Here is an 18,109-nt window from a genome sequence, read left to right as displayed (position 1 = left end):
GCGCACAGGCTCTCAACCCCATTCTTGTTTAAAGGGTTTTATGCACAGGAGGGGAGGGGGGATTTGCAAATGGAAGGCTGAGTCACTAGAGGCCTCTCTACATGCTGAGGCTCTTCACAGGGTGATCTTCCTATTACCTGGGTTAGAGCTAGGAAGGAGAGCCAAAGGAATCCTGAGGGAGCAGAGGGGCAGCTCCCTGGGCTCCATGCCAGACCAGCTAAGTGAGAATCTCTCTAAGGTTGGTTCTGGGTTCGAAGTTTTAATCAAGGTCCTTAGGTGATGGGATTCTTTACTTGTGCTGTTATTTTTGGTTTGTTTTCTGGTGTTACCAAGTTTAACAATGCAATCTGAGAATCACTAGGTTATGCAGGTGGGAGTGGGTCTCTGGATTCCAGAGCACCTTTCACACACAACTTCGCCAGTCATGGCTTCTGCCCAAGGAAAACACAAACCACCACTAGATCCAGATGCACCTAGCTCATTCTTCAAACAGGCTTTATAATCTACATGCTAGCTAAATACTGAATGTTTTGAAAAATCACTAAGAACCCAGAAATTTGCTTCACAGCAAATCTCACCATTATAGGTAAGTGAAAAAGGGTAGAAAGCCAAAACTCATTTTCTACATGTTGAGTGCAGAAGTTCTAGACCCACGTTCTCAAGATGGTTTGTCCTTTGGGTCCACTATAGATTGACGGAGACAGAAAAATATCTCTGCATTTCAAATTACAACTCAGGAGCGTAGCTGACTCATTACTCCTAAATTGCTACTGGCTTATTTCACAGAAACAGCCTTGTCATGATTAAATAGTATTTTTGCAAGACGAAGTTGCCTTCAAATACACAGAAAGATACACACCTCTCTTTGAAAAAGTAATATAAACAAGTCTAAGCAGAAGATTGCACTGGGCCTTAAAAGAGTCACCTGGATTTCTACCTTTACCATAACATATCTTGTTGCCATGGTGTTTTCCACCCAAATATTCTGAACATCAGTGGCTAAGGCCTCTGGATGCTCTAGCTGCCCCTTATTACTTCTGCGGTGGGGCTATGTGAAAAGATAAAGCATTCAAACTTCGATACCCTGCACGTTTTATTTAGGAAGATACTGGGTATAAAGTCAGGTCAAGTATCCTACATATTTCCTGAGCACTTCACTAGGTAGTTGGGATGGGAGTCCACACAATGGAGTCCCTGCTCTTAAGCCATATACCCCTCAGTTAGGAACATACGTCTGAGACGCAGAGATTTAGCTGGAGGGTAAACCATTAGTCACCTAGGACTCGGGCATGTCTGGGCTTTGAACTGGTATGGGAGACCACTAGGAGACATTTTTATAAAGGAGCTTCCCTCCTGAGAAAGAAATTTGTTCCAAGAAACCAGCAAGTTCGAAACAGGAATCTGGTACATGCTGGCACGAGAATGGAAAAACGGTCTGGAGCATAGCACATCATCTGTGCCTCATACCACCCTTAGCAGGGACTCAGGCTGAGGGTGGAGGACCTTAGAACACAAGGTGGTCCAGGAGCACCTGGGTGGCCCAGTCAGTTGAGCAGCAGACTCTTGGTTTTGGCTGGGGTCTGATCACAGTGTCCTGGGATGGAGCCCTACTCCTGGCTCCACGCTCAGCGTGGAGTCGGCTTGGGTTTTTCTCTCTCTCCCTCTTCCTCTGCCCTCTCTCTGTGCTTTCCCTCTCCTACTGAAATAAAAGAAAAGAAAAGAAAAGAACAGAAAAGAACATAAAGTGGTCCAGCGCTGGGCCTCGGGGCGGGGGGGGACACAAATTACTAGTACATATCCTCTGTTCCTGTGTTTCTCAGACTATGGTACAGGCCTTGCTACTCAAGGTATGGCTCCCCAACTAGCAGCCTCAGCAGAGCTTGAGAGCTTGCTAGGAGTGCAGAATCTCAGGTCCTACCCCAGAACTTCAGAATCAACATCTGCATTTTAATTAGATTCCCCAGGTGATTCATATATACATTAAATATGAGCCACACTGGCATGAAAGATGGTTTAGGTCATACAAATAAGCATTTCAAAATCTTTTGTTTGTTAGGTATTTTTAATATGTATTAGAAAACATAATTAAGCCAGTTTACTCATGAGTCCATTGGTATTATTTCTCCAGATAATTCTAAGAAAGGTGAATCAGTTTAAAGTTGACTTAAAGAAAAGTATAAAAGGAAGATGTACCCCCCTATGCCAAACACAAACCGAAAAGAGAAAATTGTAAGAGAAGAACACAAAGGACATAAATTAAACTATATTTTAAAATAATAATAATAATAATAATGAAAATAAAGGAATCTAGAATGACATTTCACATAAATATTTATCAAAAAAAAAAACCTCAAAACAAAACAAAACAAAAACTGGTAGAGCAGAACTAATAGCAAACAAAACAGAATTTAAGGCAAAGAAAATTTCCAGGAATGAAGAGTGACATAATATATACATGCGGTGAAATTTTCTTCCTGAGTCTATCATTTTCCATTTCCACCAGCAAAGCATGAGTGTTCACTCTAGGGCGGTATCAACATCTTGTTCATATTTGCCCATTTGATAAGCAAAAGAAAAGGGAATCTTCTTGTAGTTCAATTTCAAAGCGCTCCTTCTCTCCAGCACACCGGGGACCACACAGCAGACCTGAGGTCTGGTGATCCCGGGCGGGTTCCGGGCCCAGGGACTCAGGCCCCGCCCCTCCAGTGAGGGTCCAGGCGGACACCCCGCCCCGGGCAGCGTCCCCAGCCGGGGAGGACTCACCCCCGGCGCTGAGCTGCGCGAGTCCTGCTCCACCCGGTCCGCCGACCCGCAGCCCGAGGCCCCGCCCCCCACTTCTGCTCTGTATTAATTCTCAGCCGCTTATTTAATTTCTCTACAACACAGTGTTTACTTTCTACACAATCGCCAGCAAAGCTGTTCAGTGCCCCAGGGCAGCAAACAATAACAATTCTCTACGACCCTGTCTGAAGAACAAGTTGCCCTTAGTTTCGCACAAAGCTTTCATTAAAAACTCTTGAGTGGAATTAGGTGCGGTTATCAATTTCCAGGGAAATCTGATATATTTTCCCTGAAAACGAAGAAAGAGAGAAAACAGAAAATGTTTTCTATAAAATTTGGTAAAGACTTCCTGAAATGGTTAATTAAAAGTCTTTGAATTTAAAATCATTATTTTTTTTTTAAGATTTTATTTATTTATTTGACAGAGAGACACTGCGAGAGAGGGAACACAAGCAGGAGGAGTAGGAGGGGGAGAAGCAGGCTTCCCACTGAGCAGGGAGCCCGATGGGGGGCTCGATCCCAGAATCCTGGGATCATGACCCGAGCCGAAGGCAGATGCTTAACGACTGAGCCACCCAGGTACCCCTAAAATCATTTTTAAATCACACTGTGTTCTCTGATCTAATTCTCAAAAGCAATCCATTTAGGGAGTATCATGGTCCCCATTACACCAGCAATCAAACAGAGCACCAGAGCAGTTAAATGACTCTCCCTCCTAGTGCCAAAAACTAAGGAGGGAATGGGTGCTTCAAACCTAAATCACTGAGCTTCCAGAGGTAAACTCTAAGGCAGTCCTGTTACTCCTACTATCAACAGCATGGTAAAGACCGAAAGTAAAAACTTCTCATTAAGTTTTTGAGCCTGGATCATTTAGGATACTCTGTGTAATAAAGACTTTAGAGAAAGAAAAAAAAAAACATACATTATGATTATATGAGCAGAAATTTCAGACTCACTATTTCTAGTCCCATCCTGGAAAAATTCTTCTGCATCGTTTACAGCAACAAGCACATGAGCAAGAAGACAGTTCATCATTACTAATGCTGGATCCAGGTGATCTTACTCCCTGACAGACTGGCTTCTGATTCTCCTGCTTTTGCTGATGCAGTTGCTCTCACCAGATGCTTTAGAAATGTTTTTGATTTACAGTTGGAAATTAAAATTACCAAAGAGTTCTAAAAGCAGAATAGAAGCCCTATGCATCTTTCTGTCACCATCTCAGAGTTTGCCTTTCCTTCTGGCCTGAGTGGCTGGAATCTAGGGATGAATAAAGAGAAGAAGAAGAAAAATCACAGCTTCACATGGAAAACAGCACCCAACTATATGAAACAGTTTAACGTCATGAGGTGAAAATAAAACAACAAAAATCCCCCTGGTTTCTAAAGTCACTAGCAGAAGAAATGAGTGAAGAAGGCAAGACTCAAGCACAGACGTGTGTGTGTGTGTGTGTGTGTTCGTGTTCTACTTGCTTGCCCTGCCAGAGCCACATCCTATTTACCAGTGTCTGTACACATGCAGAAAAATGAAAACAGACCTTGCTTGCTGCAGGCCAGAATGGAAGTTTCCTTTTATCTGGCACCACATAGCTTCTAGAGGCATGTTCCTAATGGAAGCAATCACTCACTGATGGGTTTCATTTTCCTTGTTTTGTTTTAAAGCATTCGCAAAAAAAAAAAAAAAGAAAAAAGAAACAATCTATGAAAGATTATCAGTCTCTTTTAAATTCTTCAATAAGGATTTTTTAAAGCAGCAAATATATACCTGGCAATTCTGACCCAGATCACTTTCATGTTTATTTTTTTTTATTGTGGTAAAATACACATGACATAAAATTTATCATCCCAACCATTTTTAGATGTCATTACTAATGTTTTTAATAAAAATAAGTAGCCTTAGGAATATAAAAAGATCCTTTAGAACATTTATCCTTTTTAGGTACTACTGTAAATATTTCTGCTGTCTCAGGGGCAGCATGAAAGATCTCATGGTTCATCCTCAGCATAAAGGTTTGCCCATTGCAACTCCTATGGAGTTGAACAAACACAATTCAGGTGCATACCTGGTTATCTGAAAATGCATTTTCCATAGGAAATGTGGCTTGGATAAATTATATCCACAGGTCATTTTTCAAAGCCCTATTTTATCCGCACATTTACCAAATCTTTTGCTGAGATATTATCAAAAAAAGCTGTCTCTACAAGGTCTATTCTTTGAAGAGTGAGGGTAGATAGAGCCAGGGTGTGAAGAGCATGAACGTGGGGCAACAAGAGTCCCAAATGAACACAAAGAATCTGTAGCTAGCTCTTTGAATAATCAAGAGTTGACATATTAGAGAATCAAGCCTGTAATTTTCAGCTGTTTTTTTTTTAAACAGGTCTCTGAAGGTAACAAATGGCAAAAATAAAATAAATTTCTGAAAAATGTTCCCACCTCAATTTCTGTTTGGAGATTTTACTCTCCAAATCCTATATGTGTTTCATTAAGGCTCCCAGTTATTAAATGCTAGTTACTGTCAATGGCAGAGCAAAATACAAATCAATAATTAATCACATGTTAGAAGAGCAGCAAATTCTTTTTTTTTTTTAAAGATTTTATTTATTTATTTGACAGAGAGAGAGAGGGAACACAAGCAGGGGGAGTGGGAGAGGGAGAAGCAGGCACCCCACAGAGCAGGGAGCCCGATGTGGGGCTCGATCCCAGAACCCTAGGACCATGACCGGAGCCAAAGACATATGCCTAACGACTGAGCCACCCAGGCGCCCCAGAGCAGCAAGTTCTTTGAAGTGGTTCCTGAAGAAGCTCCTGCAGTCCAATTAAAAGGAGTTTAAAAAAAAAAAAAAAAAAAAGGAGAAGGAGGAGGAAGAGGAACAGGAGGAAGAGGAGAAGAAAAAGAACAAAGCAGAGGAAAAGCCCTTTTATTAAAGATCAGGCAGCCAACTCAAGTTTAAAATTGAATTCCATATACACTGTTTTTCAGAAACACCCATTTTGGCATATTCTAAATCACATGCCATCTCTGACTGAGAACAGGAAGGCAAAATAGGCCAAGCCCAGGAGGGGTTGGCAAACAAACACAAGCCAAGTACACTCAGGAGAATTATCTAGTATTTGCCTACAGAATGCAATTGGCTTGGGTCTACACTAAAAATTGCTTTCAAGGAACACGGATTAGAGATTGGGTTTCTTTTTGCTATCTATTCACAATAAGATACTTGTAGAGATTTGTCATCTTTTGACATAATTATATCAGTTGCAACACACACATGTCCACTCAATTTTACAAAGTTCGTTTTAATCAAAGATATACATATGTTCTGGCCTTCAAGAGCTTGGAGACTCAAAGTAGTTGCTACAACAGTGAGAAACACAATTCATGGGCAATCTCTTATCAAACAAAAACCTGGCCCCGATTACTTTGTATTTGAGACTGACATAAGTAGTTCACTCTGTCTGAACATTTAAAATCAATTGCCAAACGAAAATGGGACTCTTGAGGCCATGCCAGAAGTAGGTTTCTTACTTCCTTGCCCAGTCTTGGCCAAAACCCTAGCACTACTCAACAGCAACTGCAATCTACAAATCAACTTAAAGATCTTGATTCCTGCCAAAACTTTATGTCTACAGAGCTGACTCTATAAATAATGATGGGTTATCATCAGTAAGGTTGAAACTGGATCCTCAACTATCCAATTCTCGGTTTGCATTTTTTTTTTAAGTTGATGAGTTTGTTCACTTTATTTCATTATGAAATCAAATGAAAACTCTCACCTTGTGATGCCCAAATTCATTCAAAATGTTGCCCAATTTTCTGGTGTTGCTATGCGGTTTTTGGGCAGCCACAGCTGGATGCGGGTCCCGCCAGTCGATAGACAAGCGGTGATACCAGAGGCGCTGACTCTCCAGAATATGAGCCGACTTCACACTAGGATCAAAACGATGTACCTCACATCCATTGTTGGCCATGCTAACCTCAAATTGGGTATCATCACTCCCTAGCCTATAAAGAAAAAGGATGGAAATCAATAACAAGAAAACTATAATGAAGCAAAAGTGTTGGATTGACAAAATGATTCTAAGGCCAATTTTCTTATTCTTATCAAGTTTTCTCCTGTTTTAACACACAGCTAACTGCACACATTCAATAAACCTTCTTCTTTCACAAAAAGCATTAGAGCTAAAAGCTTCTGGGTAAAAAGCAAGCAGAGAAATCATCTGCTAAATGCAGACCAGAGAACCACATGTTCAAACATGTACAGGCATACCAAATTAATTTTTGACAAAGACTTAAACCATAGCAGCAACGAAACAAGACTGTCCAGTGATCTTAAGAGGTTTTCTCAGAATACGTCAAAAATATAAGCGTCGGGATCAGTTCCCTTAGGGAGAGGGGCGGTCTACTAATGAGGTAATTTGCCTCCATTCTAATGGCCACGATGCATGAGGTCTGACTTAAAGACAATAGCTGTTTCCTTAGAAATGGAATATAATTTAAAATAGTACAGCTAAAGAAAAGGCAACTGTGTGTGGTTCTACTCAAGAAATAGAAGAGATACCTCATCTAAATTCACATCAACAGGAGGAAAAAATTATGAATTAGTTTTTCTTAAGTACCCAGTATGTAACACATCATGTGGAACATTCATATACTTAACACATTTTTAATTTACTCTGTCATATTACTCAGACATATTAGGTGGAGTTATATTCATCACTTTGATTAAAGCACCAGTTTGGATGAAAAACATGAAGTTAAATGAAAGAGGATTATTTTTTTAAATGGTGATTATGGCTTCTTTGTCCGAAATACTATAATTAGATGTGATTTAAGATACCAAAATCTCAGAGTATCTATAATACATTGACCAAACCTGAACCCAGTGCAGAAATGCTTCATTCTCTTAGACTTTACTCTCTCAGATATTTCATAATTTGGAAACATACAAGCTCATTGGCTAACAATTATTGACCTGCTTTTAGTTGACTAAAATAAGTCTTCAGTACAGAAATCCTCCACCTAGACATTCTTACTATACTCTTATTTGCCTTGTTCTTTACCTTTACTTCTACTCCACTGCTTTTTCCCTCGCTGGACCCATGGCATGTTAACCCTCTGCTGTCCCTCAGCTGTAATTCTCTCTACCCTTTTGGCTAGAAGATTTAGCACTCCTCTCACAAATGCTACCATTCCTTTTACCCGACAGATCCTGTTTCCTATTTTTATATATTTTTAAAGATTTTATTCATTTATTTGACAGAGAGAGAGGGAACACAAGCAGGGGGAGTGGGAGAGGGAGAAGCAGGCTTCTCGCCGAGCGGGGAGCCCGATGTGGGGCTCGATCCCAGGACCCTGGGATCATGACCTGAGCCGAAGGCAGATGCTTAACCAACCGAGCCACTCAGGTTTCTCCTGTTTCCTATTTTTAACCTCTTATTGAACCCACACAGCTCAGACCATTGTAATCTCTATCCTAGTTTCCCCCCCAATTTTTCCATGATCTAATCTGGTGTGGCAGATTGACTTGCTGGCTCTAATTCTTCACTCCTTCATACTACTGCCATGCTATGCTCACCATGGGCAGAGTGTCCTTTCCTGCCTCTTGATTTTTTGGCTTGACTATGTAATTTGCTTTTTGGAAGGAAGTGACAGTATGCCAGTTCTGAGACTAGGCTTTAAGTACTTCTGTCCACTCTCTCGTATCATCCTCATGATGAAAACTTACCCTGGGTAGCTTGCTGTCTCAGGAAAATAAGAGATATGAGAGGCAGAGGTACCCCAGTCGAACCTCCAGCCTTCTATGAAAAACAGAACTGCCCTTAGCCACCTCACTTTGAAGCCTCCCCACTGAGCCCAGACTCAATCAACTGAAGCACAGCTGATGTGCAGACATATAAGCAAGAATAAATAATGGTTTTAAGCTACTGAATTTTAGAGTGATTTGTTACACAGCAACAGCTAACTTATAAACCTGCCATGAACTATAAATCCAAGAATTGAATAAAAATGATGAAACATTTTTTAGTAGACAGATTTCTTTCTGTATATACCAGAATGTTGCCAAATTCACCTGCCCCAAGCGATTTTTCACTTAATTGAATATGTTGAAAGTTAGATGAGCAAACCAGTGTTATTATGGGTCATCTCATGAAAAGTGGCAGTTTTGTAGCTTTACTAAGAGAATATTATGTCAAAAAAAGTACTCATTAAATATAATTTGTATATAAACTTTATAGAGTAGAGAAATTTGAATAATTTCTTTCTGTGAATTTTCTCAATATTGTTTTCAAGGAAACATTTTCTACTCTATCAAGACTTCAAAAAAATTTAAGGATTAAATTAAACACATAGACTTTTGTAACTAAATTTTTTAGTAAGGCACTTTATTATATATTGATATGTTTTCAATTTAAACTAATTTTTTATAATAAAAAATAGCAATACTCACAAAAAGAGTTCAAAGAAATAGATAAAATGAAAAGTAAAAGTTTTCTAGCTCTAGAAATTTTGGCCACTAATTTCCAGAGATAATCACAGTTAGCAATTTTTTGTGTATCCTTCCAGAAATTCTCTACACATGTACAAGTGTTCTCTATTAGAGATATCATAAGCACACACATATATATTTAAGTTCATCATCAAACAGCGAGGAACTATTTTGTATGATAAACTAAGTAACATCAAAATACTGAAATTTGTCATTTTGGGGTAATTCATGTTACTAAATAAGAAACACTTAATACATAAGTGTACTAAATTGGAAAGTAATAAACAGCATTCATTGAATCAATGTCTATAATTCTTACTTTCATTTCTTCAAGTGGTACTTCTTCAAATTTTTATTTAAATTCAAATTAGTTAACACACAGTGTAATATTCTGCTTATTTCTGAATCCCAAGTGCTGAGCAATGAGATGAGTGCTGACAGAGAAATCTACAAAATGCTGCTCCAGTGAGAGAAAACTAGAAAATTAGGTAGGATCTGGAATTCCCAGAATACACAGCACAGTATCCAACATGGCAACGGGGCAGGCTATGTTTCACTGTCTTATTTGTGTATATAAACAAATATTTATAAAGCACTTTAAGGGGCACCTGGGTGGCTCAGTCAGTTAAGCATCTGCCTTCGGCTCAGGTCATGATCTCAGGGTCCTGGGATCAAGCCCCATGTCAGGCCCCCTGCTCAGTGGGGAGTCTGCTTCTCCCTCTGCCTCTCCCTCTGTCCGTCCTCCAGCTCGTGCTCTCTCTCTTGCTCACTCTCTCTCTCTCAAATAAATAAATAAATATTTTTTAAAAAGCACTTTAATATGTTTAAGGCACTATACTAGACACCAGAGACAAATAGATAAATTAAATATAACCCTTGATCTGAAGCTCACCAGTCGTAATGAAGAGAGATTTCTGAACAAATAACTATAGTAAAATAATGAAATAACCAAAACAAAACTATTACTTACAGCAAAAAAAAAATGTACTTAGTCTGTAAGAAAATCATTTTCTGCTCTTATTTAACTGGAAAGAGAATTCACCATAGAAAAATCTCCTTTAGGGGCGCCTGGGTGGCTCAGTCGGTTAAGCGTCTGCCTTCGGCTCAAGTTATGGTCCCAGGGTACTGGGATCGAGCCCCGCATTGGGCTCTCTGTGCAGCAGAGAACCTGCTTCTCCCTCTCCCTCTGCCTGCTGCTCTGCCTACTTGTGCTCTCTCTCTCTCTGTCAAATAAATAAATAAAATCTTAAAAAAAAAAAAAAAAAGAAAATTCTCTTTATAGGGACGTTCTACTTAATGTTTATTCCATGAAGCAAGAAATGTAGATCATAAGGCTTCTATCTCATGATCTAAGACAATTGTTCCATTCCCTGCCACCACATCTGCATTCCAGCCAGCAGGAAAAGTACAAGGAGAATGAAGGTCACATCCTTTCTTCCTAGGGCATGGCTTAGAAGTTGAACACATCACATTCACTCATATCTCATTGCTCAAAGCTAATCATATGGCCACTTGCAGCTTCAAGGAAGGCTAGGGTATGCAGTCTTCAGCAAGGTGCCAGGTGCCCTGCAAAACTCACAAGCTCTGTTACCAAAGGAAAAAGGAAAAATATCCCCAAGAGAAGTGAAAACATATGTCCACACAATGAATGTTCACTGCAACATTATTCACAATAGCCCAAAAGTGGAAGCAACCCAAATGTCCATCAACTGATGAGTGAATAAATAAAATGTGGTATATCCATGGGCGCCTGGGTGGCTCAGTTGGTTAAGTGACTGCCTTCGGCTCAGGTCATGATCCTGGAGTTCCGGGATCGAGTCCCGCATCGGGCTCCCTGCTCAGCAGGGAGTCTGCTTCTCCCTCTGACCCTCCCCCCTCTCATGCTCCCTCTATCTCATTCTCTCTCTCAAATAAATAAATAAAATCTTTAAAAAAAAAATGTGGTATATCCATATAATGGAATATTATTCGGCCATAAAAAGGAATGAAGTAATGATACATGTTACACCATGGATGAACCTTTATGCTAAGTGAAAAAAGCCAATCACAAAAGGCCACGTGTTGCACGCTTCCATTTATATGAAATGTCCAGAATAGGCAAATCTATGGACAGAGAGTAGATTAGTGGTTGCCTAGGATGAGGGGTGAAAAGCAGGAAAGGTATTGGAGAGAAAATGGGAATGACCATTACTGGGTATATGGCTTCCTCTTTGGGGTGATGAAAATGTTCTAAATTTGACTGTAGCAACCAGAAACCGTTGAACTGTATGTCTTAAATGAGTGAATTGTATGGTATGTGAATTATGACTAAACAAAACTGTTTTAAAAAAATAAAAGCAGATATAGGGAAGGTTTCTAACTGTGACCACCGAAGGCATAAGGGTGGGAAGAAGTAAGACAACTGTGTCCCCAGGAATTTCAGTAACCCATTCTTCAATGCTGCAGGACCCAGAGAATCTGGCCAAATGGCCAAATCTCATCTATTATGAGATCTAATAGATAATTAGGTTATCTATTATCTGATTATTGAGGTGATTATGATTAGATCTGTAAACTGGCAACAACTAGAGGGGGAGAAATAGGTTTTTCAAAGCACAAATGACACTGAATAGTGTGTAAAAATATGTTATAATTGTTAGTTTTTGTTAAATAACATTGTGTGAAATGCCAAGATTTCATCTAAAACATATATTCTCAACAGGGAAGATATCACCCCTAAGGGGGCAAAAATCCATTCTTGGTAGCCAAGAAAACTTCCTCTTTTTACATAGAAAGCACAGATACATACATTACATAAACAGACAGTTTATCTATGGCTTTAAAATTTCACAGGGTGGAGTGGTGATTAGGAAAAGAATTATCTAAAAAGGATCTTTGGGTCCATGATTTTCTGATTCCTCATTCATATATACTACGAGCTCCGGCTATGTGAATTAAACTATTACAAGTTGAAAATGTTTGGCTCTGGAGCCTGTTCATTCCTCTTGAAATGCTCATGGCACCCAGAAGTCCCAGCTTTTCTGCTTAAGATACTGGTTGTTGCCTAACCATGTGTCATCTATCAAATGTTCTGTCTCATGCTGAGAATTTATGCCTTGAAACCAAATGGTGCCAGCTACCGGAGAACTAAAAAAGAGATGAAAAAGATTTACCTATGCATAATCCCAAGTTCCCTCTTCCACTCTCCCGCCTACCCCTGAAATAACAAACTTTGAAAGGCAGGATAAAATAGGTGATTTTTCCCCACTCACGTTAGCTATCACCCTCCTCCCCCTCAGTCCTCACCCTTCACCTCCTCCCCCTCCACCTCACACAGAAGAAGACTTACAGGGCGGGCCCCAGCTGAAGAGGTCAGGCAGATGACATGATCATCTAAACCCACAGCCCCTCCTTTCTCTTCTCTTCCCCCTCCCTGTAATATAACCTTCCTGTACAGCACCTTCCCCTATCTTAATTGGTCTATTCTACCCCCATTCCAAAGTTGAAAAGGATCTGATTTTAATTTTCAACTGAACTTCACACAGAGTGCACTCTCTCGGAAAAATGCTTTTACATTAACTGCAGAATAAAAAGCTTTGACTCCTAGGAAAGACATTCCAAACTCTGAGATAAGGTGGAGGTGATTCCTGCTTTAGTTCTTGGGATGGAGGAAAGACATGCAGCCTTTGTCTTCTGTTCCTCTGTCCTCAGATCTCTCCTCCTCTCTAGAAAGATTACCCCGAGCCGCGGCTTTATCCGTCATCCTCAGTCTGCCTGGGAATGACTGGGCACAGCAGTGACCTGGTCTTGCTACTACCAAGAGTCCTGGGGCTGAGAGCACATACTGGCCTGGTGTAGGGGCCCCTTGACCCACCTGCCACCTGCCCTCCCTGCCATCTCGCAACTACCCCAATACTCCCGAACACTGAGAATCTGGGGCCCACATCCCCCGTTCTTGTGCCTCATTTCAGGACCACCGCTTCTGGCCTGGGTCTCTTTCTTCCCTCAGCATCAACTGGAATGTTGTCAGCTGACTATTTTCCTGCCTCCAGGCAAGGAATTCACCTGAGAAGGGGGTAGGCTTCTCCTAACTCTCAGTTCTGAGTCACAGGGCAACCTCCTTGTACATCTACAGTCCAAAGCATCCTTTTTTTACCCATCTGAAATATTTTTTTTAGTTTCCAGTTTTCAATTAAGCATTTTTTTGGTTTTGAATCAAATGTGGGCCCTTATAATCTAGTCACGTCTGTTCCCAGCGGAATTCAACTGTTCTTATCTAAGCTCTTTATAAAGTTGTGTTTGAATAGTGAACATTTCAATGAAAGTAAGAAACTACCTTTTTACATGAAGTAATCTGAAATCTTAGAGCAGAACTATCTTATCTAATGGCTCTGAAGTTTAAGGAAAGCCAAAAGGAATTTAAAGATTCCCCCCCCCCCCCCCCCCAATAGCTTTCCCAGTTTCATTTTACTCAGGGATATGCTTTAAATGAAATTATTCCAGGGTGTAAAATAATAAGTAAAATATAAAGGCAGTTCAGAGCAAGAAAACAGGACCCAGCTGAGATCTCCAATTTGCATGTGGTACTATGCAATTACTTTTATGACCTACTTTCATACATTTTTAATATGATAGAAAATAAAGGCTACTGTCAAAACTTCCCATTCTTTCTATAAGCTTGAAGCATAGCTGGTGGGCTCCCCTCTGTTCTAATCAAGTGGCTGAGCAACTAATTTCCTAAGCCTCAGCCTCCTGGTTTAAATCACAGCATAACCAGCGTCTCTCCCTAGTCTCCTTACCTGAAGCAATCATTTATGTAGCAAGCATATACTGAGTGCCTACTGTGTGTACCAAGCTCCCCTGTTGATAGTGACTCTTCAGTGAACCTACAGAAGAATGGTTCCATTATCCTGAAACTCTTATTTGAACTCTTTCGTTTTTACAAAAAGTTCACAATGACTGTAACTAAGAATTCTTGTTTGGTAAAGTTTGACAATGATGGTGATCCTCTGGGCACGTACCCAAATATCTGCCCACCCTCCCCTTTATCATCTAGGATTCATGAGTTGTTACTCACGTATGTGAATATAAATCACAGAAGTGCTGAAACCTATCAGTGAGAAACAAGCACAAGACACCCATTAGGGTCCCCAGTACTTTTGTAATGGACTTCAAGGGTCTTGCCTAAGAACCTCATCACACAGCTTCCACAAAGAGTCTGTGGAATAGGGTATTCCCAATAAAAATAACTCTTCTCTGCCTTTTTTTGAGACACATATTTGTAAGTTCAGGTCTGGATGTGAGTACTACTGTAATTGGTGAAATAGTCTCATTACTTTATATTTGCCCTTTTATAGAAGGCTCTCTAAATCCATTTGTATATTTAGGTCATTTTCAGTCTGAATAACTGAATATTAATATCTCCCACAGTTTTGACAAAATCACACTGTTTTCACAAGAATTCCCTTTTCTTTCTTTTTAATGTAAAGTACACACAGATTTACCATTGGCCCAAAACATAAAAATCCAACAGTGGCCATTTATCTTGGGTCACTCATCATAAGTGTGTATAGCATTTCTAATATGCTTGCTGTTCTTCTTTCTCTTAATTCTTAATCTCTCTCTCTTTGTAACAAGGATGCTATAATTCCAGCTGGAAATCATTGGCTTCACCAAGAGGCTCATCATCATGCTGAAAATTGAAGTTGCCAACTTGCCACTAGCCCAGTGGGAGAGAAAATGGCCCTGGCCACTTCCAGTGATCTGCAAGTGCAGTGCCTGGTTACATGTCAGCCAGAGGGGTCTGAAACGATGGCAGGAGGCAAAGTATAGCACCTGTTATACACCGCGACCGTTCATAACTTTGTGTTGCTGAAAAAGCCTTGGCCACTTGCAGGAGTGTTTTGTGTTCTGCTACAAAATGCACTTACCCTAAAGAGTAGAGGCGGCATTGCTTGCTGCGGATCTGATGAGCTAAGCCAAACCTGTCATCAAGACAGACTGACCAAGGCTTCTTTGCAGGGCTGGAGTCCGTAGTGAGGCTGTCTGTGCTCATGTGATTGCATGCAATCTGTAAGGATGAGAAATCAATATGAATAATTTAAAGCGCTGGATGATAAATGGCAGGTAGGGAGTAACTGCTTCCCCAGTCCCTGAAAGCCGTAACAGGAGAGTTACATCCTTCTCCACTGCTAACTAACTACTCCTTTCCCCAGGGAAACACAAGACTGCTGTCAAATGTTCAGAGGAACTCCAAATACTGGATTTAGAAGGAAACTTGTGGAGACTGTAGGTAGGTCTGAAGGGAAGTTAAGCGCTACTATAGGTATATAGCACAGAGTATGCAAGGGAGAACAAGTCAGGAGCAAAGGTGGCAGAGAGGAGGGATCCAGAAAGGCTTGGCAGAGGTGTGTTAGCCTTGGAGGATGAACAGAAGTTGACCAGGAAGCTGAGATCAAGAAGGGCATTCCAGACATGGAGAACAGTGCTGGCAAAACACCACGTCTATAACTCACAGTGTTCCTACAGGAAGTTGTGAGATATGATTGTGGGCACGGGTCTCAGAAGGATACAGATTATCAATTCCTTATCTCAGGCAGATAAGCTGGGACCACCGTGGTCCAGAAAGGTAGCATGCGTTATCCCAGGTAAACAGCTGATCAAGGGTCAAGTGAAATTAATTCCTCATTCCTGCTCCCCAAATCATATTCTTTGTGAAACAGTGTACTAATGAGCTTCCCCCTAGGGGAGAAGAGCAAGAGCCCCACGCAGGAAGGAAGCTCTTCCTGAGCTAACCAAAGCGCTTCTTTTAACTCATCCATCAAAATTAGATAAGGAAACCAAAGGAACATGTATCTAAATCAAGCAGAAGCAAGTCTCTGATTTCAAATGCACATTAAGCAAAGACCCTGTATAAGGAATTCTGACTTGTGTTTAAGGCTGGCACAGTGTGCATGACTGGGGCTGCTGGATCCAAAGAGAGCAGGTTCTGTGACCAAGGTATTCTTCCGTGGCCAGTATTACATTACTGAGCATCAGTTTTCCCCCTAACCCCTCAAAATGCCCATCATCATCATGATGCTCCATGAATCATGCAGCAGCTCTGGCTGTCACATCATGAACAACAGAGCACCCCATGTGCAAAGGATGTTCTCAGGTTCATTGCTCTGATTCACTGGAAAACATAACAGCAAATTATTTTCTTCTGATGATGATACTCTAAGTTTGCCCAATTCTTTTATTCAATGGAGCTTCCAAAATTCTAACCTGAAAAGCTTATATATATGTAGCTTATTCAATGGATACGGCATCTCCCTTACTCTTGCCGTAATCTAGGGCTGCTGGCCTGGAAAAATCATCCAGCACTATTTATCAGAGATAAAGGAGAGAGTCCATTGCTAGGATTTGCACAATTTAGAGGGAAGCTTAAAATACGAAACCCTATACATGTATTCTTCCCCTCAACTGATGTCTTATCACTGTTTAAAGGGAAAAATAGAAAATGGAATTGAATCTTCTCTCAAGCAACTATTACAGAATACATTTATTAAGTGGGTGCATCAACATGTTAATTTGTATAATTCATTTCTTACTATTCTCCCACAGATATGTGGAAATTATGCCTCTGTCTGCCTACTTCCTAGGCCCCACTCACCCACCAAGGGAGGAAAAACTGCTAATCTAATCAATCAATGTTCAATGTGTTCACTGGGCCCGTCTTACTAGTGGGCGGGTTACTGTGCCTTAAACATCGGCACCTTCATTGTCGCTCTGCCCCACGCTCTGCCCCCCTGCAGGTGGTCAGTTAGGCAGTTCTGTAGGCCCCTAAAGCATAGCTGGACCTCCTAAGCCTGTCCCATTTGCTCTAGGGCAGCTTCCTAGAGTATTTTTATTACAGCTGTATGATGATTCCCATTTCTTTGTGTGTACTCTTCCCTAAGAACCTCTCTAATCACAGAACAGGATATGGACATTCACAGGTTCTTGTTCCTAACTCTCTCCTAACACCACTGAAACTTAAGTTTCGCCTCTCCCGCCATGTTTCTCAAGGTGTGGTCCACCTACATTCTGGTGGATCCAGGAGGTACTTGAAAATACAGATTCCTGAGGCCCACTCCAGATCTGTAAAGTCGGAATCTTTGAGGTGGATGCCTGGGAACATGCATTTTAATACACTCCTCCAGGTGATTCTTCTGCAGGTGGTCCTGTGAGTTTACAGACACCCTTTTGTAAAGCCCTACAAAAGATGAAACGATCCAGCCTGGCCTCACCTGTGCCTTAGCAAATTCAGGGAGGAGGCTGCACTTGGGCCCAAGCTTTAAAATGAAAACAGCAACCCCTCCAAACCCACGCCTAGCAAAAAGCCAGCCATGCAGGCAATGACACTTAGGGAGAGGCCTCCAAGAATCAGAAATAATAAGGGTCAAGGTTCAGGGCACTGAGGTTCAGCTGCCCTTCCTTTCAATGTTGGGGAGGAGAGTTTTAGTCTATTAAAGGTGACACTTCAAGCATTTCTTCTTCTGCAGATTTCATCTTGCACAGATATATCCCTGTTGAAAAGACATTCTTTTCCATTCAATCTCTCTGCTAATGTTGCCCTTTCCTCTCCTTGCTCAAAAATATAACACAGGAGTTTTTCCATTTTAACCATTTATTACCCATCTCACTGGTAGACATTAGCTTTTGAAAACAACTAGGAGTACTCGGTAAAATTCAGCTCCTAAAAATTAATTAAATATTGATTTTTCAAACTTTCTCATTAAGATTTATGGCCAGGGCTTCAAGAAACTCTTGCAAGCAAAATAATTGAGGGCAGTAACTCCTAGCTAAGCCCCAATTTCAGTAATTATGTTCTCTCTCTCTAATTC

At 40.8% G+C, this 18,109-nt stretch overlaps 1 protein-coding gene across 1 annotated transcript in view; it reads right to left on the bottom strand.

The window, feature by feature from the left end:
• Positions 1 to 18,109, bottom strand: part of METTL24 (methyltransferase like 24) — a 96,186-nt gene that overhangs the window by 39,323 nt on the left and 38,754 nt on the right. The window contains exons 4-5 of the mRNA XM_044917382.1: positions 15,173 to 15,312; positions 6,550 to 6,778 (exon numbers count right to left, since the gene is read on the bottom strand). Coding sequence (XP_044773317.1) covers positions 6,550 to 6,778; positions 15,173 to 15,312 — 369 coding nt within the window. The remainder of the gene's footprint in view (positions 1 to 6,549; positions 6,779 to 15,172; positions 15,313 to 18,109) is intronic.

This window comes from Neomonachus schauinslandi, chromosome 8 (assembly GCF_002201575.2).
Source record: "Neomonachus schauinslandi chromosome 8, ASM220157v2, whole genome shotgun sequence".
In the NCBI taxonomy this organism is placed as follows: domain Eukaryota; kingdom Metazoa; phylum Chordata; class Mammalia; order Carnivora; family Phocidae; genus Neomonachus; species Neomonachus schauinslandi.
This window is presented reverse-complemented; position numbering and strand designations above follow the sequence as displayed.